The sequence below is a fragment of the Vanacampus margaritifer genome, chromosome 6 (assembly GCF_051991255.1).
Source record: "Vanacampus margaritifer isolate UIUO_Vmar chromosome 6, RoL_Vmar_1.0, whole genome shotgun sequence".
NCBI lineage: Eukaryota > Metazoa > Chordata > Actinopteri > Syngnathiformes > Syngnathidae > Vanacampus > Vanacampus margaritifer.
The window spans coordinates 29,098,969-29,126,525 of NC_135437.1; the positions used below are offsets into that span (position 1 = coordinate 29,098,969).

The 27,557-nt window shown below is 43.2% G+C and overlaps 1 protein-coding gene across 6 annotated transcripts; it reads right to left on the bottom strand.

The window, feature by feature from the left end:
• Window positions 1-27,557, bottom strand: LOC144053404 (sarcolemmal membrane-associated protein-like). Of its 6 annotated transcripts, none has more exons than XM_077567820.1 (9): window positions 27,106-27,557; window positions 15,601-15,876; window positions 12,636-12,710; window positions 10,548-10,850; window positions 8,823-8,940; window positions 7,483-7,756; window positions 6,755-6,886; window positions 3,559-3,671; window positions 1-732 (listed from the first exon to the last, which is right to left on the bottom strand). In XM_077567820.1, the coding sequence occupies exons 1-9, from the start codon at window positions 27,155-27,157 to the stop codon at window positions 645-647; spliced, it is 1,431 nt and encodes a 476-aa protein (XP_077423946.1). In that variant the 5' UTR covers window positions 27,158-27,557; the 3' UTR covers window positions 1-644. The 6 variants fall into 6 exon arrangements, 4 of the variants coding, with proteins under 4 accessions (XP_077423946.1, XP_077423949.1, XP_077423951.1 ...); XM_077567823.1 differs by having other exon boundaries at window positions 1-852; window positions 27,106-27,554; XM_077567825.1 differs by lacking the exon at window positions 27,106-27,557 and adding an exon at window positions 26,869-27,049.

The following is a 27,557-nucleotide window of genomic DNA, read 5'->3' on the forward strand; positions in this document are numbered from 1 at the left end:
TAAATATCAATCTGCCACACTTTATTTTTATAAATCTCCGTTCATTTCTACACCATTCCTAGAAAATCCCAATGTCCAATCACTGATAAGCTAAATTTCAAACAAGCTCCAAGGACCACTTAAGTCATTCATGGGGGCTGCCTGGTGTCCGCAGGCCTGATATAAACAAATGAACATCATCATCGTCATCTCGCACGCGTGTGCCTTTAAGGTGTGTGGCCTAGTGAGTGACATCAGGAAGTGGAGCATTTTGTCATTTGGAACACCTGCTCGTCAAGGGACCACTGCATAAATGATAGCATTTGAAAACAATAGCAATGCCTACAATCTGAATTTCATTTCGAAACTATTTGACATGGACATTTGAACCATTTTTTGTGTCCACCTAAAAATCAAATGTGACCTTCGTGCACAACAGTTTGCCCGCCCCCATAATCATAATCCTAATGAAATCATACGTACATTTCAGTGCATTGAACGCGTTTGACAAACACAATATTGAAGCCAACAAATCAATAAATAACCATTAAATAAATCCACTGGGTGCACAAAAGAGAGAGAATATTCACAAAAGAGGAGTGATGGTGCCATCGGCCCGTCGCCACGGCGACCGTCCTCAGCCTCCCGCGCGTGCGTGTCGTACCTCAGCCACGCTCGGGCGCTCCGTCGTCCACCTGGCGAGGATTGCGCCGGCGTGGACGCCGACCGCTCGTGGGCCGTCGTTCCTGCCGTCTGTTTTGAAAAAGTGCTCGCTCAGCATCGCACGAGTGCCCTCAACAAGCCCGTCATCACGAGCAGCGCGGCCGCCGCCGCCGTCGCCGTCAAGATGGAGTTCCAACCTAGCTCACTCCCCTGGCGGAAGACACCGAGGGGGGGAGGCGGTCATGACAGGAAAGCAATACGAGCACAATAATCGTTTTTCCACTTTTCATGTGATCGTCCCATCGGTTGGATTGCGTTCGTGTATTTAATGATGCTTCTCGCAAGGAAATTTGGCTTGTGATGACTCGCTTTGAAATAAGATTCTGACTTTGACAAGATGCAACGGGTCATGTTGTGCTTCGACAAACTGCCAACCCGTTCCTTTATCCCACATGCGCTACATTTTCCCTTTTGACCCCAAAATGTTGTTTTACTTCCTAAGCGAAAACGGATCATTTTTCATTTTGGTGTGAGATGTCCCAAAAAATTCACTGGTGCCTTGAGATATGGCTTGAATTTGTCCCATAAGGTTGCTCTCAAGTCAAAACGCTTGTATCGCTAATCATTTTTCCTCACTGAAATGCCTTTAATCAGCCTCTCTAAGAAAACAACAACAAAAACGTTTTTTTGTGATGTACAATAGCACAAAGTAATAATCTACCTAAATACAATGTAAAAATAAAAATGCAGCAATTTGTGCATCAGGATCATCCATTGGAAATTGTGAGACTTGTTTTTAGTATGTGCGACTTGGCCACCGAGGGGCAGTATAATACAGCCGTGAAAACAAACGAAGAAGACTTTCACACTATTGTAAATGACTCGTAACAAGGCTCAATTTTTTTTTCTTTACGGTGCACTTTTGCAAATTATTGAATTCATTAGGAGCAACTTCAGAATTTTGACAAGCATTTATTTTTTATTTTTTTTGCAGGTTAAACCCAGGGATTTGAAGCGGGGGGGGGGGGGTTATCAAACAATATACAGACGCTCCCCTACTTACGAACATTCGAGTTACGAACAACGGTACATACGAACATGTCTGCGCGTGTGTCGGAAAATGTCCGGAAAGTTCGATTTTGTATTGCCCGCCTTTTTCCGAGTGCAGTGCTTCTTTCCGCCGCTAATACCGACGCTTGGCGCTGTGAGAGCTCACCCAGCATCCACCTTCCTCTTCCTCTTCCTCTAATTTTTATCATTAAATATCTCGCGCATCCATTATTCAATATGGTTGGTGAAAAGCGAAAGGCTTCTCGTGAGAGTGGCAGTGCAAAGAAGAGGCAAGCCATTTCATTTGAAACGAAAGCGGCTTCAAACATAAATTATGATACAAAATATAGCACTGAAGCAACTTACGAACGAATTCACCTTACGAACGATCGCTCGGAACGTAACTCGTTCGTAAGGTGGGGAGCGTCTGTAAATACGACAATACAACGAATTAGCAATTTGTTTGCTGTCTTATTTAATAAAGTTTTTTATTTTGCGCACAGCTGCAAACTGCATTCTCTTGTCTAGGTACATTTTCAGTTGGGCAATTTTATTTATTTATTTTTATTTTTATTTTTTTACAGGAGAGCTCAGTATTGTTCATTCGATTTGACATCATCATTGCTCTCCTTTTTTTTTTTTTTAGAAATCTAACAAATCAATTAAAAAAAATTTAATAAATGTTTTTTTTTCTTTTTTTTTTTTAAATACATATACATATATATATACATATACACATATATATATATATATATATATATATATATATATATACCTTTTTTTTTATGTGGGCGAGTATGTGTATGTGCGTGTGTGTGTGTGTGCGTGCGTGCGAGCGAGCGAGCGTGTGTGTATTCATCAGTTCACCTAAAGCCCATTAAAAAAAATCCCATACTAATAATATAATATAATAATAAATTGCCAAATGCAGAAACATCAATGTAAGTTATCACGATGTGGTGGCTCTCGCTAACAGACAGAATTAAGTAACCGGAATTAGGTTAAAAAATTCTATATACGTAGACCATGTTTCTATAAATTTTGATATTTGGTTTGTTGTGGCAATTTTAAACACAAATACAAGTTTCAGATCTCAAAAGGTAGATCAATTGTGAAAGCAAACATTACTGGCATTATAAATTTTCAATATATTATATTAATATACTTTAAAGTTTATAGAATCCATTTCTGTTTTCCGGTCCTGTCGCAGTGAATAATTTTCTCTCCAGACACTTTCAAACGTTCAATTGCTTGTTATTTTGCTGTTCAAAGTAGGATACGCTAAATTTTAACACGTTTCAAGCCAAATTTGTGTAAAAATTGCGTCCCACGGAACGGAAAATCTTCAAAAATTGTGTTCAAATATCTGTTGCTGAAAGGCTTACAATACCGTCACATGAATGCTATTCGTCAGCCTGTCTAATGGCGTTTTACATTGCGTGTTAGCATAAAGCTAGCAGATGGCAAATTTGTATGTTTTTTTTTTTTTCAGAGGTGGCAAATCCAGGTTCAGAAAGTCAAAACCCTTCCACAGTTTGGCTTTGATGTTAGCTAGCTAGCAGGTAAACATATGAGCTAGCTAGGGAGCTAGCTAGTAGCTAGCACCTGGGGCTAAAGCCAAACTGTGGCAGGTGTTTTGACTTTCTGGACCTGGATTTGCCACCTCTGATTGTTTCAAATACGCCACTCGTATCTCAAGACACCAGCATATGTGATTTGTTTATCCGACACAAATTGAATAGAAAATGTCATCGATATTGTCGGTATATATATATATATATATTATATCGGTAAGCGAAAGCGCACGGCAGAGTCCACCCGGAACCTTCACGGAGGTGTTCGCGTAGAGACAAGCTCCTCCCATACCTTGCTCTCTGGGACGCCAACTCCGACAACCAGCACCAGACCACAGCCACTATTACAATCATTCCTATGAAGGGGATGGAGAGAACAGGGTGCTCAGATGGATGGATGAATCTCTGAGGAGGGAATCAAACAAACACAAGGACCACGGGATGGCGAGGGTGAATCGACGGATGCGTGGATGGGAAGATGCAAATCAGAACATGACACGGGGACACGTGAGCGCACAAATCCCAAAATTCAACAAAATCTGAAATGGGGGGTGGGGGGGGGGTCACCGAAGTTATAATGGAGGGATTGCGTAATAGCAGTGTGATGTTCGAAAACAAGAAAAGCATCAAGCATGAATGTTTTTTTTTTTTTTTAAATTATGGAGGATTCTTAATGTTTGAATGTTGGTCCCCTGGCTGAGCGGCGGTCATGGACATTCAGAGAATAAGGACATCAGCGGAGACAGGCACGGGTAGACAGTTTGACACAACACACAGACGTCTCGCCACAGATGTTGGAGACAAAAAAAAAAAAAAAAAAAACAGCACGCTGTCACTTGGATTCCCGCTCGAACCTCTTGATGTTTACGGACTTCGTCAGGTTGAAAAAGAACACCACAGGTCACGTGACGTGATCAAACATTACAGAAATTGGAGTTATTTTCACTTTTAAAAAAATTTCAATTTATAAAGAAATGATTTACAAGAATAAATTTACAAAAAAAGTCGTTTTTTTTGCAGCATGGAGCCGTTCTTTTGAGTGATAAAAGTGCCGCGAGTAGAGCAGTAATTGACGTTAGCGAGTCGATAATTACGATTGCTTGAACATCTGTTAATTGAAGCTAAAATCATTGTCAATCAAAAATCGATTCTGAATCGAATCGCACAACCAAAAATCCGAATCGAATCGAATCGTGAGACATTCAAAGATTCCCACCCTGAATATTTAACGGTGTTTTTTTTTTGTATAAGAACAGAAATATTGTGTTTTTACAGTTACAGCGATTTCATGTTATTTTACATTTGACATGTGAAATCAGGGTTTATTTTTGTAAATAAAATACTTTTAAAATACAGAGAAAAGGTGTCAAATCAAAAGTAAAATCCTGTTTGATTTTTTTTACAGTGAATACCGATCGTATCGTAGCTCATGTGTAGGCTTGAATCGACGTCTGGGTTTTCCCGTGACTTTTTGTGCCTTGCGACGCGATTCCCGGCGGGTTCCGCCACCCTAACCCGAACCCTCATTCACGATAGCAGCGCTACGATACAATGCTAAGTGGAGTTTGTATGTGGAATTCTGTTTTGTGACGTTTTGTTCTTGCCTTTCAGTTTTTCATCAGCGGTACTTTTGTCCCATTGCGTTGCTTTGTGAAAATGAATTCTTAATGCGGTTCAATGCAATGTTTCCCAGTTGAATATCCACATATTTGTTCTTGCCGCTCTCCGGTCCGTGTTGTCATAATTACGAACTGCCGAGGCACAAATGGCGTGGGAATATCCCTCGCGTTTGGTATTATGACGGCCTCTTGAAATGACAGCTTGGCATTATTGACACTTGTGTTTTTTTGTGTTTCGCGAGCTCACTTAATTAAGAGCCCAAACGATGATTGTGTCATCGTGAAGTGTGATGACGCATCGCAATAACGATTCCTTTTGTCCCCGTCGGGCAACGCGCGGAGCCGACATGAGCCGGCGGCGGGCGCGACGCATTCCTGACCTTTATGCCGGCCTGCCCGTCCTCTCCGAGCTTGAATGTTTTACTGCAGCACATTTGGAGAGCGGTGCTGTCTCACACAGATTAGAGGACAGACGGCGGTGGTGTGGGTGGGCGGGGGGGGGGAATGTTGCCCCCACTCCCCCCCCCCCCCCTTCCCATTTTCACAATTACAAATGCATTGTTCACCACCACAGCATGAGAGACGCACAACAGACAGAAGGTGCAGTAGGTGTGATGCCGTTTGTGTTAGTCCACACAGTGTACAGAGAAAACACGATTATTGTGAGGGGGGGGGGCGGGGGGGGGGGGGGTGCAGGTGGGCATAACCTTCATTACAGTGGTCGCTTGACTTAAGAGTTGAATTTGTACCGTGAACAGGCTCTGAACTCAATTTACAATTCAATCCATTTTGAAATGCCAATTCGAGTCCACCCACACTTTGTCCACACATGTTTTGTTTTAGAACAAATCTGGAGTGCCCCAAGGGTCCATTCTTGAGCCTCTTCCGAAAGCATTTTGAATAGATAAAAATAGCCCTGGGTTGTATAGAAACTAGGGGTGTCAAAATGAGTGTGTTAATTTAAGTCCCTTTAAACGTCACAATTTAGTTTTTTAACGCGTGATTAATGACCGCCCCCGACTTGGAAAGTCTGTACTGCGGGAATTCCAGTCGCAATGCAGCAGACGCCGACGTCAAAATTTAGCAGTAATAATAATGCACATATTTGTGGGGACTGGGGTCAAGTTTGTATTTTAGAATTTTAAAAATGTGCAGAATTTCACAAGTGGCTTCACGTTAAAGATTAGATAGCTCTTAATATGAAAAGAAAAATGGGCTGTGCTGGTACCAATGCAATTGTGCCATCTAGTGGCAGAAAAATGACCAACACAAATCAATATCACACACTCGTGTTTAACTAACTGTTAATTTAATGAATTATTATGAAATGACTATCAATAACTAAAAGATGCAGCCATATTTATATTAGTTTAAAAAAAACACTTTTAAGTTAAGAGTATGAAAAAAATATTGTACATTTAGAACAGATTAAAAATGAATCGTGAATGAACTATTGAAGTCATGCGATTAATTACGATTAAAATTTTTAACTGCCTGACACCCCTAATAAAAACATAATGGAAAGAAATGAGCTGATTCGATAGAGTGATATGTAGCATTTGCTTTTTGAATGTGTTCCTTTAAGGGGTGTGGCCTAGTGACCTATAGCCGGAAATCTGGCGACTTTCCAAAGCCTTTTGGCGACTTTGAATGTTAGACCCGTTCAATATTTGGCTGAAAGTGCATGGGTGACTTTGGCTGTAACACAAAGCAAACATCTACCGAGGGATGGCTCGTAACTCAAGGTACCACTGTAAATATTTTTTTAGACCCGACCCCCCCCGCCCACCCCCCAATATAAAACGTGCTTTGGCCTCATGATAGCTGTCAAATGCTCTCTTGTACCGCACGTTGCTTGGCCTTACTCACCTGAGCCTCCCCGGACCACTTCTCCAGCTCCGCCTTGCAGCGCTGAAGCTCCTCCTCCAACTGGTTGCGCTCCTTCTGGCTGCTGTCGTAAAGCTCCTGCAGCTCCCGCAGCTCCACCTTCAGCCCGTCGCACTGCAGCAAAGGCGACGGGCTCGTTAGCCGCCAATTACATCAATGTTGCATTCAAAATTTGTCAAAAAAAATGTAATTTTCAGCAATATTAGTCATTTATCGCAGCGGATGAAGAAAAGACACCTGTGAGTTTTGTTTTATTGTCTTTCTTCACGTGTTGTTACTCTTGTTTGTGTTCAAACATCCGTTGCTTCAATTGTTAGCACCGCCACCTTGATGCTATCAGTTAGCTGCTCTGTGGCACTTCCCGTTATGTGTTAGCATCAAGCTAGCAGACTTACGCTAACAGACAAAGTTTTGTTTGTTTCGTAATAACGCATGTCATTTTCTTTGTGTCGCTTTTGGGTTCTGTGGGTTTGGGTTTTTGTCTGTTTTGGGGTGTTCATGTTCTTTGTCGTGTGAGGCCGCGTCCACACGAAAGCCACTTTCAACGCATCCTCACAAGTTTCTTAGCGTTTAGGCCATCGTTCGCACGAGCTTGAAAGCGGGCTCCAGAGTGGAAAGATTTCAAAAGCGCGCCCGTCTGTTTCCGCTTTCCCCGTATTTGGAACCGCCGTCCCCCATTGACTCAAATGGACCCCCAAAAGTCTCCTGACCTCTCTCTGAACCTGCTGGGCCTTCTCCTCGGCCTGCTTCAGCTGCTCCCGGAGCGAGAAGATCTCGCCGACGCCGCCGTGCCACGCGGCGGGCGTGCCGGGCTTGCCGTCGAAGGAGATGTTCTTCTGGATGGAGGCGTCCGCCAGACGGCAGTTGTCCGACTGGGCCATGGTCATGTAGCTCTGGGTCAGGACCTCGTCGGCGAGCGTCTCCGTCTCTTTGGTGGCGTCGGTGGCCGCCTCGTCCTCCTTCAGGGACGAGCGCGCGCTGGAGCTGCGAGGGGGGACGAAAGGAGGAACGCTGAGTTGCCAGCTGAGGAAAAAATATTTGGTCATGCACAGGAAAAGGGGCGGCTTTTTCGGAATTATTGAAGAACATTCATGAGGACAGACATGCCTGTTGTAGTTCATACTAAAAAAAATGGACGAAATTCACCAAAATAAACTTCTGCTTTGTCCATTCATGGCCTCCCCCACATTATTCTCTCTTCTGCATGCAAATGAACTTCGTGGCTGACCGCGCATTCGGCACTGAAGCATTACAGCGATACATTTTTAACAAAACAGGCTTATCTCCCCTGTTTTTACTTATTTTCAACAAAAAAAATACTTTAAATCCAGTCGTTAATCTTGACATAATGCCACTCAGCACCCACGTAGCGGGAAATCTGCAGAAACACTAGTTGTTCATATCCAGAAGACGAAAAAAAATCTCAAACTATTTTCAACACTTTACAATTTTAAATATGACCATGCTCCCAAAGACGTATTTATATGTTGTTGTTGTTGTTTTAATGCTAGAGCATACAGAAGGCTTTGATGAGGCCTCTGAACTGAAGAGAATGCTTGAAGCAATGATAGTTATTACAAAAACGGCCAGCGGGTGGCAGCAGATCAACAACCAGGGCCATGTTGCAAAAAAGCTCCTTCCCCCAATTTTTAACAGATTTGTGAATATTGATGAGACTTAGCTATATTCTAATGCTAATTGCTGCAAAACGGAAACAGATACAATTTTTTTTTTTTCCTGATAAATCAAGAGACTAATCTTTCTTTTGGTAGCTTCCATGTTTTGATAGCAATAGAACACAATATTCTGAGGGCCTTGCAAAATCGGTCAAAATATAGTAAAACAGCTGGGAGCGAAGAGGCTTGCTTCAGTGAAAATGGCTGGGAGCGAATGAGTTAAGAGGCCCGGGTAGCAAATGCGCGTCCCGCCGCTGTGGCCGCGCGTCGCGTTACAACAACACGGCGGCCATCAAACAGGTGGCGGATGTCGTCGGCCTTCTCGCATCCCCGTCAGCCGATCCGCCGAGCGCAGCTGACGAGTGACCTCTCACCCCGTCCTCTGTCTGCGCAGCAGCTGCAGCCTCTCCGAGAGGCGCTGGTTGTCCTCCTTCAGGGTCTGGCACTCGTCCCGCAGGCTGCGACACTCCTCCTTCAGCAGGTCCACGTCGCCTGCGTGGGACACGACAGGTTGGCGCGAGTCAGCATTTGCTGGGAAGGGAAATTTTTTGCTACTCTACTGAAGTGGACTTTTTGGGGATCCGGACTTGACTTGAGTCATAAATGCTTTTTGAGGTTGATGCCTGCAGTGAGTGATGAAGCGCCACGAGGTTTATTCCCAAAATTCCACGCTGGGCTCAGTGGTGACATCATGTGATATAAACACACTCCCCCCCCCCCCCCGCCCCCTTCATGACTTAATGGGCCTGCTATTCTAATTGCGTACCCCCCTCCCTTGACACCGCAATTGCAGTTGAAAGACTTCATTTAGGTGATAAATGATTTACGAGCCGGACTGTAGGATGCTAACGCGATGTGACGACCATGCGCACTTCTAAAGATGGAGAGATTGTCTTTACGTGTGCAGGTTGGTGGAGATGTTGCGTAACTAATGCCACGCAATGCAAGACTATTTTCTACGGAAGATTAGAGCCGGTCAAGTGGAAAAAAAGGGTTGGCAGGATTTTCACTTTATTCTCAGAATTCTGACTTTCATCTCAAAATTCCGATTTTATTCTCAGAATTCTGACTTTAATCTCAAAATTGTGACTTTAAAGTGAAAATTCTGACTTTAATCTCAAAATTCCGATTTATTCTCAGAATTCTGACTTTAATCTCAAAATTCTGATTTTAAAGTGAAAATTCTGACTTCATTCTGAGAATTCTGACTTTAATCTCAAAATTCCGATTTCATTCTCAAAATTCTCAATTAAAAGTCGGAATTCCTTTCATTTCAGAATCCTGATTTTTCTCAGAATTCTGACTTTAAAGTGAAAATTCTGACTTTATTCTCAAAATTCTGACCTAAAAGTCAGAATTCCATTAATTTCAGAATCCTGATTTTTCTCAGAATTCTGAATTTAATCTCAGAATTCTGACTTTGTGACGTAGACCTATGAATTGTGGGGGGGGAGTCAGAAAGTCAGAATTCTAACCTTATGCTACCGCCCATTTATTTTGGGTGTAGTTCCACTGTTGGTCACTAGATGGAGGCACACTATTTTGTTTGACATTGTGAATTTGAGAGAAGAATAATGAAAACAGGAAGTATTTCAAGCTCAGCCTAATTTTTGCTAAAGATTATTGAATGCCAAATCCTCTTTCATCCTGGTTTTTACGCCTGCAGAACAGATGACAATTTTCGGTTAATTTTATAACAAGCATCTTTGATCATTGATGTATATTATGAATGGACTCTTTGCACAGCTCGACCACTTCCTGAATTTAACACCACTCCTTTGTTTCCTTGTTGTCTTTCATGATTGGACCAATTGATTAATCCAGGTGTGCCTGGCAATTGTCGTCGTGGTTACTGAGGTCAGGCACACCTGGATTAATCAGCTTGTCCACTCATGAAAGACAGGAAATGAAGGAGTGTTTTTTTTAAATGATTATTATTGAACAATTATCCACAAATGTCAAATGACAAATTGCCTGACACGGACTGGCATTTGGAAATTGTGTTTTTCACTCATCGCAGTCTGCCGTGTAACGAGGGGCTTTCCCGTAGGTGCCTTTTTCAAACGCATTTGCGCACGGGGGTCTGTTGCGCTCCTCACCCTCCCTCCTCTCGGCCTCCCTGCGTTGGCTCTTCATGCCGATCTCGGCCCTCAGCGTGGTGATCTCCAGCTCGTACTCCTGCGTGTCGTCGCTGAGGCGCTGCAGCTCGGCCCGCCGCCGGCACAGCTCCTCCTGCAGGGAGGCGATGTCGTTCTCGCGCTCGGCCGCCGCCTCCTCGGCCGCCTGCTGCAGCAGCAGCACCTCCTCCTGGGCCGCGCGCAGCTCCTCCTGAGCCTCGGCCAGCTCGCTCTCCTTCTCCTCCTCCAGGCTGTCCATCTCCTCCTGCACCGAGCGCAGCTGGGCTGCAATTTGAAAGGGGCTTTGAGTGTCGGTTGTTTTCATGACTTTGATCATCTCTGCACACAAAATGTTCCTTTTTTCAGCAGCTTTCAGAGTACCAGAACTAAGAAAAAAGCGAGCATCTGTAGAAATATGCTCAAAATAACTTTTTTTTTAGGGGCGGGGTTAGGGAGGGAAACGTTAGAAGTTAGCCGCCGTCAAAAAAGTTTAACTCTTTGACTGCCAGACGTTTTCAGAAAAGGGATGCCGTGGGTGCCAGCCGATTTAAGCATTTTTGACTGATCTTTCAAGGTCCACAGAAAATTATGTGTTTGGACTATGGAAACACTCATACTAGCAAATGAAAGATTGGACTCTCATCTTTCATCAGAAAAAAAAGTTTGTTTTTACCTTATTCCGTTTTTCAGTAATCAACAATAGAAAATGGTTAGTTTCACCTCTGTTTTGAAACAAACGTCTTTTAACGTCTTTGGCACTCCTCCATAGGATTTTACTAACCGTTATATAACGTTTTTGGCAGTCAAAGAGTTAAGGATGAGAGTAATCGTTTTACCATCATTACTACTACCAATAAAGTTTTATTGATATTCAAAGATACAAATAAATTAAGAGCTCAAATAGTAACAGAATTTCACTTCATAACACTTTGGAGATAAAAAAAACCCACAACATTTTCTATAACTTTCTGCTTAGTGTCGAGGCTCAATTTGTGAATATACCACATTATTGATCCAATAACTGTTTTCAAAATGGCCCTTTTACTAGTTTCCACTGAATGTGGAGAATGTGGATTCAGCTGCTGTTGAGTGGAGAGGCGGATCTATTCTTGTGAGACACGGGGGGCAGAGGCCACCCCAAAACCTAAAAAAAAAAAAACCTGCAGCTATTTGTCTTATCAGCTTGAACAGAAAGCACTGATGGAGCAGTTTTTCAAAAATAACTACGTTATATAAACAATGAATACGTTGGAGTCAAAATGATTCATTTGTGTCCCTTTCATCTTTCGATTTTTCCTGTACGTGACCCTTGAAAGAAAAAGTTTGGACACCCTGGACAAGGAGTAGATAGCACACAGATTTGGTTTTAAATGTAGGGAGGACAAGTCAAAAGTGGTCACAAAAAGTTAATACTGTAGTAGAGCAGATCCATTTTATAAAAAAAAAGAAAAAAAAGAAAAGAAAAAGGGCAGTGTAACAAATCATTTGTACTTGGTTACTTCCCACCAGTGGTAAAAAAAAAAAAAAAAAAAAGTGTGAGGCGGAGAACCTGACGCAACTGACGGCAACAGTATTTTTTGTTTTGCATGGAACGGAATATTTTCAGGAAAACGTCACACCGTATTTTCCACTTTCAAAATCACAATAACGGCAAGACAAAACAAAGGCTGCCATCATTTGTGTTAAGTTGTTGCAAATCTCACTGCCTTCATTCAGGCTTTAGCGTCTTTTTAACCTGTCGTCGATGCCTTCAAACACATCCGCCAAATTCAGGTCACTTTCAATGCATTATTTTGTGCGTGCGCGTGCGTGCGCGTGCGTGCGCGTGCGTGCGCGTGTCCACAGTGAGACGGTCGAGTCCCGTGTTGAAAATGCAAACATTCTCCATCCGGTGCAAGATGCCGACGTGCTCATAAATGATTCCTCACTTTATCAGGCAACTGACGAGTTCATCTTGAAAATTCAGTTAGCGCCATTTTGTCCGTCCAAGCACCAGGACACGTCACTGCCGAATTCTCATGAGACTCGAGCAAAGACATTTTGTCAACATTAAAAAAGGTGTCGTCGTACCTTGCAGGTTCTGGATCTGTCGAGTGAAGGCTTCGGCCTGATGGGCGCTGGCCAGACGTTCATCCTCCAGCAGTCCTGGAGGAGGAAGAGGAGGAGGAGGAAGAGGAGGAAGAGGAGGATGATGGGGTGGGAGATTGGGGGGAGATGCGGGAAATGGGAAAAGAGATAAGAGGAACGTGTCAATTCAGCAGACGGACGCAAAGATGACAACTTGATAAGCCGTTCGCCCTTGAAGCAAAACTGAGGGACAAAAGCAACTTTTGTGAAGTGTGTGTGTGTGTGTGCGTGTGTGTGTGTTTTTGTTACATAGTGGGGCCAACATTTCCGGATTTGACGGAGTTGCGGGGCCCACCCGTCCATGTGGGGCCTTTTTGCTGGGCCCCACAAGTTTAGACCTCTTTTTGAGGGTCAAGACTTGGTTTTAGAGTTTAGGTTTGAGTTGGGTTATGGTTGAGGTTAGGGTAAGGAATGGGGGGCAGGCAATCATTTTTGATGATTGGGGTTAGGGGGAGGGGCTAGGAAATGCATTATGTCAATGGGATGGCTCCACAAAGATAGTCAAATTGACTGATATTTTGTTCTCTCGCTCTCTTTCTATATATATAAATATTTACTTCGACATTTATTTTTATATTTATTTTTTAATTATTTTTTTTTATACCCGTTTTTATTTTCCTTTTTAGTCATGTATTTAGTAATTTATTTCTTTTTAATTTTGGCAGTTTTGGTCCTCCATACTTTCCCACCTCTGATGTTAGAGAAGTAGCTACTGTGAGAAAATATTTTACCATTACATTTTGATTTTCTAGATTTTTTTTTGTAATTATTAGTTTTTTGTACTGTACCAATGGAGCGTAAATTGTAAATAAATCGTGAATTGTATTTTAATTGAAACGAAACAATCGAAGCCTCTTGTGAAGACGTCACAATTTGCTTTTTCTAAAATGGATGGGGGAAGGAAATGAATCAAATCGAAAAATCGGATTACATTCAGAGATTCTTTTCAAACGGGAAATCTTATTTTCAATCTTTTTAAAGGCCACGTTGCCAAGGCGTAGTACAAAGTCGGTAAGCGAGGCGTCATCGCCAGCGCAACTCAAATGGTCTCGTGGTCACGGGGATATCCGCGTTACAGCCCTCCCCCCCCTGCACCGCCCTGACAACGTTCCCTGAGGAACCCCGCCAGTTGTCGGCGGGGAACAGCTGATGTGGGAAGTCTGGAAGCTTCTTTTGAGCGTCCACAGTTGTCCCGAGGAATGCCACATGCACACACGAGCGTGTGCGTTGGCATGACGCACACGCTCGTGAGATGACTGCAGGCCGTTACCCAGAAGGCCTTGCTGGAACTGCTCATGGCCTCGATGGATGACATCAGGGACAACATATAGATGACATGTTTGAGTTTGTCAACGTTGAGATCATCGTGTTGCTTTTAATACGACGGCGAGCAGCCACGTTTTCATACACGAATGATAGACGAGCGGCGCCACCAGCGTCGGTAGACAAAATGTGCGCGGAAAAGTATACAGAACTCTCCTCCACATATTTGTATTATTATTCCTGTTGCTCCTCCAGCACAACAGCAGCATTATGAATTATTCCGCAACATGAATTATTAGTGACTCGTTTTACAATCTGGCGGACAAGTTGAGATTGTGACATTTGTTGAAACCTTTCCGCACGAGTTAACTCCATTTGAATAATAGCACTCTTGTGCCACCAGGGGGCAGTATAATACCAAAATGAAGAAGAGCCAAACAGCTGTTAGTGAGTCCGTGAAACACAAACGAGATCTTTTTCGCAGAGGCTATGTCCGAATGTCTCCCCACGTCCCCTAAATCCTGCTTCACGGCATTGCGGCTTGATTGTCGTGCCCTGGTTCTGTTTGGGGATTCGGGCAGCCAGCTCACTACTTTCTCCTCGTCGCATGTCACGTTACGACGCACCGGCGCATAAATCTCCAGCTATTTTATTGAATGAATGAACATGTTTTAAAAAACGGTACTTTAGTTCCTTTGTTGTAAATATTTCCAACTACAACGCATTGAATACCAGCCAAAAAATACATCTTGTAATTGATACAAATATGAATCAAAAGCAATGATCTCTCACCATAGAATTGAAACATTTGACACCACACTATAAAGCAGGTATTTCAAACTTGTGGCCCGGGGGCCATTTATGGCCTGCCGGATGATATTTTGTGGCTCCCAGATTTTTAGGTTTGATTTTTTTTTTTGCCGTGTTCTTGTCCTGGGCGGTTGTGTGGTTTTGTTTTTATAGCGATTGCATATGGGCTAACATAGCTGAGGCTCATGACAGCTTTTGGCATAACGTCATTCTGAAGTGAAGCAAAAGATATCCTGTCATCCCGTCAGTCATGCCTTTTTCGAAAACTGCTGTGAAGAGAAAGAGAAAGCTTGGCACCGAAAATGTCAAGTGGTTCTCAAGAAATCAGATATCCAATCATGTTCAGGTTCTCAACTGTTATTAATAAAGATTGACAAGATGGATGGATGAAGATTTAATTAGCTGCAATTTTGGGGAATACTTGACACATCCAGACTCCAACTCCAGTGGCCCCCACATTAATTGAGTTTAAAACCCCTACTAAAGAGTTAAAGATCCTCATTACAAGTCCACTTTAGCAGCTATGGTTGCAAATTTTGCATTTAAATTTTCAAAAGTATTATTAAATCAACTATTCACCAATTAAAAAAAAAAAAACTTGTTACCGAGACATGGATGCTATTCATTAGAGCAGTCTGTGGTGGTCTGCATTGTCTGTTAGCATTAAGCTAACAGAAGTCGATGTGTGATTCACAATACTTAAAAGTGAGTTTCAATGTGAGGGAGGGCTAAAACTAAATGAAAAAAAAAAAGAATGTATCATGTCTCATATCTCATCTCCCACACTGTTGACTGCATATAAAGCCAAACGGCGCCACCTAGCGGCGAGTCTCACCTTGCAGCTCCAGGAAGCTGTCGTGGTGCTTGCCGGACGTCTGCCTGGCGTCCTCCAGCTCCAGCAGCATCTGCAGGACTTGAGCCCTCAGCTCCTCCAGCTCCTGCTCCTCGCTCAGCTGCTTCCTGTCCCCGTCCTCGTCCCCGCCCCCGTCCCCGTCCTCGTCCTCGTCCTTGCTGGCTCGCTCGCGCTCCATCTCCACCTTCTCGTCCTCGTCCCCCTCCAGCACGTGCTCGGCGGCGGGGCTGCTGTCGGCTTTCAGCTCGCTCAGATCATCTGAAGGAGACATGAAAGCGGTCGGTGGGCTTCGGACGGAGGGGACGAAAGCCCGCTCGCCTCCGCGCTTTTGCTTGAAAGGAAGCGCCGCCATTGTGTTTGCAATCAATGGCACCCTCTTGTGATGAAAGCGCCTTTGAATCTCCTTTTTTTTGTGCAGCGGCGTTTGAATATTCAAAGTGGCGCCACCTTTTCATCGTGGCTGCAGCTGAGATGCTTGACAGAATGGAGCCACGACGGAGACGAGGACGACGTCGAGCCAAGATGCTTTGGAGTTAATTCTATTTAAGCAGAGGAGGCGAAAGTGCTCACACGACGTGTTTCAAATACAAGACTGGTCAAAGTGCGGATGGAGTTTAACCGCCTTGAAATAATGTATAAAAGCCCATCGTGAAATCTTACCAATTAACATGCAAATGAAATTCCAAAAATGGAAAGTGAGTACAAACGAAGAGGAACAGATATTTTCTCCAAGCTTAAATGCAGAAGAAAACAAAAGTCAAGGTGTCAGTTTCCGAATCGTAAAACTAAATCATCTCAGTCCACTTGTATTTTTTTTTTTTTAATGTATAAAAGCACAATTACTGTGAAAATATATTTAGCACAAGGTCATTCTATTGAATTATTTCTTGTCATTTATTTTGTGTTGACCTCTGTGCGTGCGTGCGTGTGTGTTGATTAGTTTTCTGTCCCCTTTCATTTTTTTTTCTTTTAAAGAATGAATTTTTTTAAAGCATGAACTCCTGTTCTTAAATAAAAGACTAAAATCACTCTGGATTATAAATCGCACCAGTCACAAAATGCCTCATGAAGAAGAAAAAAATGATAAAGAAAGTATTTGCCATCTGTCCAAATAAAGTAGAAAATGGAAAAAGCTAGTCGTCATGGCAACTAATGTGCGACATATTGCTAGTTAAGCATGCGGCAGCCACCACAAGGATTTTCTATTTTTCATTTAGACAGCAACAACGTATTTGTACTCAGTTACTTAGTGCATAAGAACTGTTTTGTTAGTTTTTTTTTTGCATCCTGCCTCATCTTTTCAGTCCAGCAGGTGGCGTGAGTGAGCTGAGAATGCATTGGGCATGCTGAGGTCATGATGATGACTCACCACTCATAATGCAAATCCATTCAGGAGATGTGACAAACAACCACTACATTTAATGCTCATGTAATCATTGATTAATTGGTCCATATTCAATATCATTACCCTAACGTTTAATATTCAATAACATTTAACAAAGGTGAATTGATTTCATTAAATAATTGGTTCGTTGGTTTAAACTAACTAATGATATATAAGACAATTAAAATAAGAAGGAATTATTGTTGTCATCAAAATGATTCCTTTTTTTTTTTTTACATACTTTGTAAGTCACACGAGGGTTCCGTGCACATTTCACTTGAAACAATGTTATCCTCATTTACGAATACCCATTTTAAAAATCAGAAGTGGCCGTTGAGCACAAAAGTTTGCACACCCCTAATCTACTAGACACGCCAAAAGATGACATCATGCACAGCTGTTGCATGCTCATGGGAAGAGAAGAGCAAAGGCGAGGCGTGATGTTCGGCCAAACTAAAAGTCCGTGAGGGGGGATTAGAATAATTTAGGGGGGGGGGGGGAGATGTTCTCACCACATCAGTGAACATTGCATTAAAAACAACAGGATGGCGAATACGGTTTGTTGTGCACATGTTTGTCAGGGAGCACAATTTGCACAAATCCCAGCAAACTTTTCACTTCACACACCAAAAATGAAGCAATTCCTGCCTTAAAATGGTGCCTTGACATACAAGTGGAATTTGTTCCATCACCGCACTCATAACTCAAAAAAACACTGTCCATCTCAAATCCTCTTTCCCCATTGAAATGAATGAAAATGCTATTAAACCCGTTCAGCTTCCGATCAAAATCCAGCAAAAATAATTGCAATGTGTTGTTATAATAAGAAAAAAAAACTCTCCTTCGAAATTTGTATTTCATAAAATAAAAAAATAAAAAAACATATAGTAATGAAATAATTCAATAGAATGCAAAAAAAGATTTTTTGCCACATCTTGTTCTTGTGTTCTTCTCCTGGTGTGCAGCCTTGGGTGGCCACCTGGGGGCAGTACAAGCCCGACATACAGATACGCATGGAGAGACGCTCACAAATCCTCAGTACGCCACAGAGGATAAAGAATATATGCTGTGAGTATTGTTACATTGTCCGTCTGCATGTGTTGTTTCATGAGACACTTGTGCTATTTGTTAGCCCATCTAAGTGTTCGCATTAGAGGACAGTGTTGCCTAACAACTGTTAGCATGATAGCATTGATGCTATTCTCTTTCACTGTACCCCCCTGACCACATAAAGTTGAAAGTATATACTTTGTATTTTCTGTATTTTTAATCCTGTAACGGAACGTGTTCATTCTTATGATTGGCATTTCTATCATTCTTACGTAACTTCCTGCCACTTTGCGCTCATTCTTGAATTTGTCATCCGGCGCTTGTTGTTCCTAATGAAGTGTCCGACGCTGTCTTTATCTCGCTCTGCTGTGCGGCGGCAAAGACGGGATGAAGGACGAGCGCGGCAGGGGAACGCGTGCGGAGGATTAATTAAAAGTGAGTCTCGCAGATGTAATCTCGGCTCGGGGGATTCTTGTCCCTCTCGTCGTAATTATTTCTCGACCTGACTGTCACCGCCAAGCGCCAAAACCGCCGCAACTGTTCGTGAGATGCAACAATTTCCATCACAATTCGGCGTCATTTTTGCATGCCATCTTTCCTTCCTTGTACTTAAGCATAATCAACTTAATTTCCACAACGCCGCCCTTGAGAAACCACATGAGTGTCGTTGGACTATTTTGTCATTCAACTTTCATGCTGATGAAATGAGTTTGTCATAAAGAATCCTAAAAGCCGGAGCTGCTCGTATTGAGCTCGCGGCTGGGGGACTTCGCAATGCAGAGAAATTAGAGACTGACACTTGTTTGAAGATTTTGTAGTATATGTATGTAATGTCAATAATCAAATCAATTACCTCATTCACTCGCAACCATTTTCACTGAAGCAACCCCCTTCGCTCCCAGCTGTTTTACTGGATTTTGATCGATTTTGCAAGGCCCACAGAATATTGTGTTCTATTGCTATAAAACATGGAACTTACCAAAAGAAATGTTAGTCTCAGCTTTCATCAGGAAAAAAGTATGTTTGTATTTGTTTTTAGCGTTAGAATATAGCTTATCTGTTGCAACATGGCCCTGGTTGATCTCTTATACTCTGCTGCCACCTGCTGGCCGTTTTTATAATAACTACCATTGCTTCACGCATTCTCTTCAGTTCAGAGGCTGCTTCAAAGCCTTCTGTATGCTATAGCATTAAAAAACATAAAAACGTATAAATACGTCTTTGGGAGCACGCCCATATTAAAAATAGAACGCATGTATACGTTTTTGGCAGCAAATGAGTTAATTGAATCTACATTATGGCATCAGTAAGAAAGAACTATAAAGAAATATAGAAATATAAGAAAACCTGAAGTCGATCACATATTGTTGGCGTCGGGTCGACCAAACCTCCTGTGACATAATTTGTTAAATGTCCTTTTTTCCCCCAAATCTATACTATACATGTCATTTTTACAAATGGCTTGCATTGCATTGCATGCTCTTTTTTGGGGAGTCTTCAAAAAGTGGCGATTTTGGAGGTACGAGGACTCTGCCGATACCTGGCGATATGCAACCAAGACCCTGCAATAGAATATTTGAATTGTGTTGATTTATTGCCATCATTTTATTGTCTTTGTGTCCTCCCTCTTCTCTTGTCTGCCTAATGATCTAATGGGACGCAATCGCATCGAACAGTTTGGAAAGTCCCGCCTGCAGCCGTAGAAGATGATGAGTGGAAAAAGAACGAAGGAGAGAAAGAGCGAGAGTAGCTTTGTCCGTCCGCGGGACATTCTTGTGTAATCCTGACACAGCGTCACGCGCACGCACGCACGCACGCATTGTCGCAGCGAAGGCAACACGTGGCCTTCTTTGTCGACTTGCCCGAGATGAAATTCAAGCAATCGCGGGGGCCAGAAAAGCCGTTTTTGTTTCCTCGCCAAGCGTGCGAGTTCAGCGAGTTGAGCGAGCGCTAATGAAAATGTTGTCGTGTTGTCGCACGATCCAGGATTTGAGCAGGTGAGGTCAAGGAGAAAAGAATTGCAGCTTACATAATTGGATCGCTACATGATAGCACCGGAAAGGAACGTACAGAAACGCTCGAGCATGCGGCTGACGACTCTTCGCGTCAATTACATGTGACGTTTATTGGCAGAAAAACATTTGACATTTGTGTCACATGTGACGAAAGAAACTATTATTAGCGTGATTAGAGAAGTCATTGTTGATTGCTGTGGATGCCAAGCCTTCATCAGGTGGAGGCTAACCCTCTTGAGCCAACCCCTTGCGCGCCCCTGCTTTGAAAGCCTAAATTGAAAACCTAACCTGAATTTGAAATCCTAACCCTCATTCAAAACCCTACTTTGAAACCCGAACCTGAATTTGAAATCATACTTGTGAAAAACTAACACCACTTTAAAACCCTACTTTAAAATAATAACCCTAATTCAAAACCCTTAATTGAAAACCTAACCTGAATTTGAACTCCTACTTTGAAATCCTAACTCTCATTTAAAACCCTAACCTTACTTCAAATCCTAATTTGAAACCCCAACCCTAGTTTAAAACCCTTATTTGAAACTCCCCGAGTTTGAAACCATACTTTTGAAACACTAACACTACTTGACTTGGCTTTAAAACCTCACTTTAAAATCCTAACCCTAATTTCATACCCTACTTTGAAACCTTAACTCTTTGACTGCCAGACGTTTTCAGAAAAGGGATGCCGTGGGTGCCAGCCGATTTTAAGCATTTTGACTGATCTTTCAAGGTCCATAGAAAATTATGTGTTTTGGACTATGGAAACACACATACTACCAAAAAAAGATTGGACTCTCATCTTCCATCAGAAAAAAAAAGGTTGTTTCTACCTTATTCTGTTTTTGAGTAATCAACAATAGAAAATGGTTAGTTTCACCTGTTTTGAAAAAAACGTCTTTTAACGTCTTTGGCACTCCTCCATAGGATTTTACCAAACGTTATTTAACGTTTTTGGCAGTCAAAGAGCTAATCTGAGTTTGAAATCATACATTTGAAACACTAACAGCACTTTAAAATCCTAACCCTAATTTAAAACCCTACTTTGATAGCTGAAACCCTAACCCAAGTTTGAAACCTTCCCTTTGAGACACTAACCCTCGATTAAAACCCTACTTTCCCGGCCCGGGTTTCCCTGCTGGATGGCACTTCTACATGTCTGTAAATACACAATCTGTAATGTGGATGTGCATGGAAAAAAAATGATTTTGTGTGTGTAAAAAAGTAAAGTAAATGACAGCTCTTCTTTATGGACATACAAAAAAGACCGAAATAAATACATTCCAAATAAACCCCAAATGCTCATTTATGATATTAATTGACAAAAATGAAAACGATGACATTTTCACTCTAATTTTAGTTTTAAGTTTTATAAACCTAAGATCTAGTTTCAGTTAGTTGTAGTTTTCTTACAACCATTTTCATCAGTATTACATTTTGTTAACGGAAATGGAATTATTTTGGTTAATGATCATAAACTTGGCAGGGTGAGGGAGCGCTTTTAAGCGGGGCCTCACCCGGGGCACCAATTCAAGCTAGGACCGCTGCTGCCGATGAGGATCCGATTATATGCGAAACCTTCTTTAATAGACCAGCGAGTATTCTAATGAGCATGCAAACACACACACACACACACACACACATACGTTGCATTCCCATGTAGGAGGTCATGCATTATGCACATCCCATCTTTGAAGTTAGCACACGAGCGATGCGGAGTAGGAGGGGAGAAATGGGGGTGGGGGTGGGGGGGTGATTTAATATGAGCGCAAAAAAAGGCAGAATGAGGAACGGGAGTAAAATATCAGGAGAATGAAGTCATCTAACGAGTGCTCCGTCTGTTGCGGCCCGCTCGTAAAATGACAGTCGAGTTGTGGCGGCGGTGACGTGCGCACACTTGCAGCCAAGTGGAACGTCACCCCCGGTGAAAGGAGCTTGTTGTTGCTGCGGATGAGCAGCGTCTCTCGGGGAGGAAGATCTTTTGCACGTTTGAAAGGGGAAGTAACACAAAAGTGGGTCATTGGAATAAATCGGCACGCCAGCGCGCGTGTTCTCGTTGGGCCTCATTAGACGAGCGTGCGCAAAATAAACACAAACGTGTCTTCGTACGGGAGGTGATTAATCTTCGCTTTGGCTGATGCGTGCGTGCGCGCGTGCGTGATTCCGCCGGCGCGATATGAGCGGCAAGAGAACAAACCATGCAATGGTAATCCGTTTGATTGCAAGTCAGCGACTCCCATCTGACACCAATCTCTTCTTTCCGGCTTTTGACATCACCTGAGGCCGCAACGAAGCCACAACGAGGCCGCCGCTCGGGCGTGTGAGTCAGGAAGGACGCGGACAGGGACTTTTTTTGCTCCGTCATGTGCTGAAAATGTTGCCCGTTCGCTGTTTTTGTGCTCAGGCGGAATCTGTGCATGCTCCTGACCAGGACTGTCAAGCTTATTTTAATTCAGTGGCCGCTTTCACTCAAATTTCATCTCTAGTGGACTGGAGCAGTATGGAGGTAAACTAATTAAACAACAGGTCAAAAATGTTATTTTTCTTTTTTGTGTAAACAATAGTAGTAGTAATAATAAATGATCTGAAATGTCTTAAATCAAAATTCGAAATAACTGGGGGTTTTTTTTCAATTTTAGTGAGAAACTGGATTGTGTTGCGTCCTCACGGGCCAGATTGGACCCACTGATGGGCTGCTTATGGCCCATGAGCCGTATGTTTGACAACGGCGTTACAGACACCTCCTGGTTAAAGTGTCCTAAAACAGTTTAACTCTTTGACTGCCAGACGTTTTCAGAAAAGGGATGCCGTGGGTGCCAGCCGATTTTAAGCATTTTGACTGATCTTTCAAGGTCCATAGAAAATTATGTGTTTGGACTATGGAAACACACATACTGCCAAAACAAGATTGGACTCTCATCTTCCATCAGAAAAAAAAGTTTGTTTCTACCTTATTCTGTTTTTGAGTAATCAACAATAGAAAATGGTTAGTTTCACCTGTTTTGAAAAAAACGTCTTTTAACGTCTTTGGCACTCCTCCATAGGATTTTACGAAACGTTATTTAACGTTTTTGGCAGTCAAAGAGCTAATCTCTGGGGAAGTTAAAGGGTCCTAAAACAGATTATACCCCTCCAGGAAAGATTAACACACACACACACTACCTTGTATAGAACCGTACAATACAACAACAAAAAACATCTGTATAACAAAAAAACAACATTTAAACAAAAATACAGCAGATAATTAATTTCTGAATATTGTGCGGGTGACCAGAAGCAGCCCACCTCATCCTTTTATGTGCCCCGCAAAAGCAAATCACGTGTCAACTTCGGTGATTCTTGTGAAATGTTCACCAAAATGTCAAATCGGCATACGTGTCCACTGTCCAATCAGATTTGAGCTATTATTTGTCGCCATGTCAATCTAATCTGCCCAGGAAATTCACAACCAGTAATGCTAGCCCACATAACTATATTAGCAACTCCTTTAATCAATCTGATTTGTCGTCAGTCATCGCCAGAGCCTGATGACGTTAGCATCTTTCCGTCTTCTGATTGGTCAAAGCAAGACTTGTTACAGCCAACTAGTCAAACCCATTTATTACATTTATTAATCCACATCCCTGGTTATTGCATTTAAGAGTTTGATTTATATGATTTTCCCGTGCTAGTCTTGATAATTAGACTCTGGAACAGGCTAAGAGGAAGAAAGAAAGAAAGAAAGAAAGAAAGAAAGAAAGAAAGAAAGAAAGAAAGAAGCGGGGGCGCCTCGAGGGCCCTCCAAGGTTTGTTTTCATCCGCATTCCCTCCGTGGGAAACTCGCAGCTGTGATGTTTTGAAAGATTTCTGCTGCTCAAGCCGCCGCAAAGTGTGTCCGCTGCGCCAACTCGGTTGCTGTTTATTAGTCCCGGAGAGCCCAGAGAAATTCTGCCGGTGCACCCTGTGGGGATGTTAGTGCTTCTCACAAAATGGGGGGGGGGGGTTGTGGGGGGGGGGCACCGCACGGGAGAGAAGTACGGGCAAAGAGGATGTCAGGAGTGGAACAACGTGGGCTCAGGCAGGTTGGACAGGAGTGTGTTTTTGCGTGCGTGCGTGCGTGCGTGCGTGCGTGCGTGCGTGCGTGCGTGCGTGCAGGCGCTGTGGAGAGACGTTGAGAGGGAAAGCAGCGAGCCACTCGGCGGCTCACGCACGTAGGAGGCGCAATATGGTGGCTGATCGCAGTAAAACACAACAAACAGCTTGCAAATGTCAAATCCGCTCTTGGCAGCGAGACTGCAATGCACAAACGTGGCCAGCAGGTGGTGCGGTTTCCAATACAGAGGAATACGGTCGACACTCGACGTTTATGGGGGGGGGGGGATACATTTTCAGATCTGCACGAAATTGTTGAAAATCTGCGCTATAATGAGAGTGTAATAATAAAAAAATGAAAATAGTTTTAGCTCTTTCATGCCAATCATTGATCGTGGGTGATATTGGCGTCAAATGGAAAAATGTCGGCTTATCATCAATTCAGACCAAATTGAATGAAACTACAGAATGTACTGCAGTGTGTTTGTTGACTTGTGTGTGATTGTTGGCTAATATCATTTGTGTTTGTGTAATTGCGTTTTGGACATGCAGCCTGTAAGCAAAGCGATTTTGGTCACTTCATTGAAAGTCGTCCATTTGGCGCGTGGACCTTCATTAAGGATTTGCCCAACTTAATCCTGACATGATCCCGTCTCTTTGCTTTTTTTGTTTTGCCTGGGTAATGGGGATGGGCGGAGCCTCCTGTGCATATCATGACCACCAGTCGGGTTGTCACAGATTTCTGCAGTTGAAGTTTGAAAAGAAAAACCTGCATAAAAGCACTGAGGAAACCCTGGCATCATTTATGTGGTCAAAGTTTATTTATATAGATATGCTGAGGGCCATTATAAAATGCATGGTGGGCCGCAAATAGCCCCCGGGCCGAAGTTTGGTTAACCCAGGAAGAAAGTGTTGGCTCTAAACAAATCGAATTTTGCAAAACAAATGTTAGGATTGAGGCTTTTTTTTCATATAGAAAAACAAAAACTGCACGGCAAATTAGCCAAACAATATTTTTTTTTGTCCTGCTTGAGAAAGAAAAGAAGACACAAGTCGTTGCGCGTCCGGCCTTCAAAAGTCGCACAACTTTCAAACTTCATCTTGTTAACATTTTCTTGCTCGGACGCAAAGAAACGAAGCGCCGCGGCGTCCACAAGACGAAGCATGTCAGGAGCAAGAATGGAATTTCTTCCTCAGTGTTACGAAAAGTGCAGAATGGAATTCGAGCAATTAAAATCATTAAACGTGCAATTATGAAAGGCGTCAATTGAATACAAATGTGTGGCAGGACGCTGCTGCTCACGGGAAAAGGAAGCCGCATGCTTGACAGCTCGCCAGGTTATTGACCTGCCTGACCTGAGTTGACCCCCCCCCCCAACCCCCGCACGCGCTCATAAACATCCTCCTGATAAACACACACATTCTCAGTCTGCGTGTCTATCAAAAGCAGATTCAAGATCCTTCCTCATTCACTCGCACCCAAAACCACAACACGGTACGCAAAGTATCCGTTGATCTTTGACATGCACACAACGCACGCACACTCAAAATGTGAAAACTTTCTGAAGCGTTTCATTCTGCGAGGAGCCGAACCAGGACACAGCATTGTTACCTCAACCGGATCAGCAGCACTTTTTCACCAATTCTTCCTTGACCCGCGCCTCGTTCCTCTCCACAAAAGTTCCTTCCAAAACAAACGAGTCGATTTTGTGGACTCGTGCTCGCAAACCAACAAACGGCTAACAACAAACATGAGCAACAAGTAGCACGACACCCGCGAGAATGCTGTAAAAAAATCTCAGAAGAAATAACGTGGCAAAACAATTTTTCACCTAATTGTTGGCTTTCTGCCAGAAAAGGATTTGCCAAACAATTACTCACTTGTATGAAATTATTTTTGCCACAGCATTATTTTTTTTTTTACTTTTACCAGATTATCAGTATTTAAGAAGACAACTACGTTATTTCTATGTTCCCTTTTTCAACATACAGCTAAGAAGATACGACCAAAAAGTAGCAAAAGTACCCCGATAGTGTTTGCTCATCAAATTTGATTTTTTTTTTTTCATCTGCTCACATCTGTGCGATCTGTAAATGTTTTAGTTTTTTTTTTTTTTTTTTTAAGTTAGTATTGCAGAAGATGTTTTTGGTGCTGGAAAACTTCTGCTCCGCACTTCATTCCATTTAGCAGTAATCTAGTGAAAATGAAAAACATTTACAGTGCAAGTCAACTTCCATAGTGTGCCCCCCTAAAATGTCATGTTGGAGGCCACAAAACGTTTGTTTGGAGCCCTGAACCCCCGTCCATCCATTTTCTTAAGCGCTTGTCCTCACAAGGGTCGCGGGGAACCTACATTGTAAAAAAAAAATACTAACTAAGAAATTGTGGGACCAAAGATATTGAATCAGTTGACAAAAGTGAGCAGGATGTCAACCAGATTAGCGTCGCTGTTTCATGAATTCTTTCTCTGAAACCAGCTGAGTAGTTTTTGCGTAGATCTGCTCCAACGCCAGCAAACTGCGACACACACAAATTGCCATGTCCAACTTCACCATATCAGCACCACTTTTTCACTTATTTTTCCTCGCCCCAGGCCCCTTCCTCTGCAGAAAGTGCATTCAAAACCATCCGAGTCGTTTTTGTGTCAGCCTTCGAGAACGCCAACAAACGGCTTAGAAAAAAACCACCATCGAGTCTCCGACAGCTCCCCCAAGCAAGCCCGCCGTTACCTGCCAGTGTGTCACCTCCGTGCAATCCATCGCCACATGTGGCGGGCCCGTCTGACGGCTGGCCCGATACAGATGAGCTCTCGCTTTAATCTCCCCTCCTCCTCATCACCTGACCTCCTCCACCTCCTCAATCCTCATCCATCCATCCCTCCTTCACTCGCCTGCTAAAAATAGCCACTAGCACAACATCACGGCGCGCACGCACGCACACACACAGGGAGAGTGACGAATCGGTACCTGTGGCGTCCAAAGCCTCCTCGATGAGCGGAGGTAAGCGCAAGCCATCCATCGGCTGCGGCAACACAGGCGCAAAAAAAAACAACAACAAAAAAAAACACAACAAAAAGGCGAGCGTGTGGGCGACGGAGAGGGTCACGGGCGCCGCACGCCCACCCCAGCTGCAGGCAGGCAAAGGGAGAGAGCGACGCAAGAGCAGGCGTTCAGCATCAAGTACTCACACGCATGTAAACACAGCGCACACACACACACACACACTCATCTACGTAGCGGGGGAGAAATGGGGAGGGTCCACGGAGCGTGGGAGCGATGCCGAGACGGGAGAGAGGAGGGGAGGAGTCGAGGAGGGGGAGGAGTCGAGTGGTGGGGGAAAGATGCCGCTTTGCTTGCCAGACGACAAAATGCCTTCTTCCTGCTCTCTCTCTCTCTCTCTCTCGCTCTCTCTCGCTCTC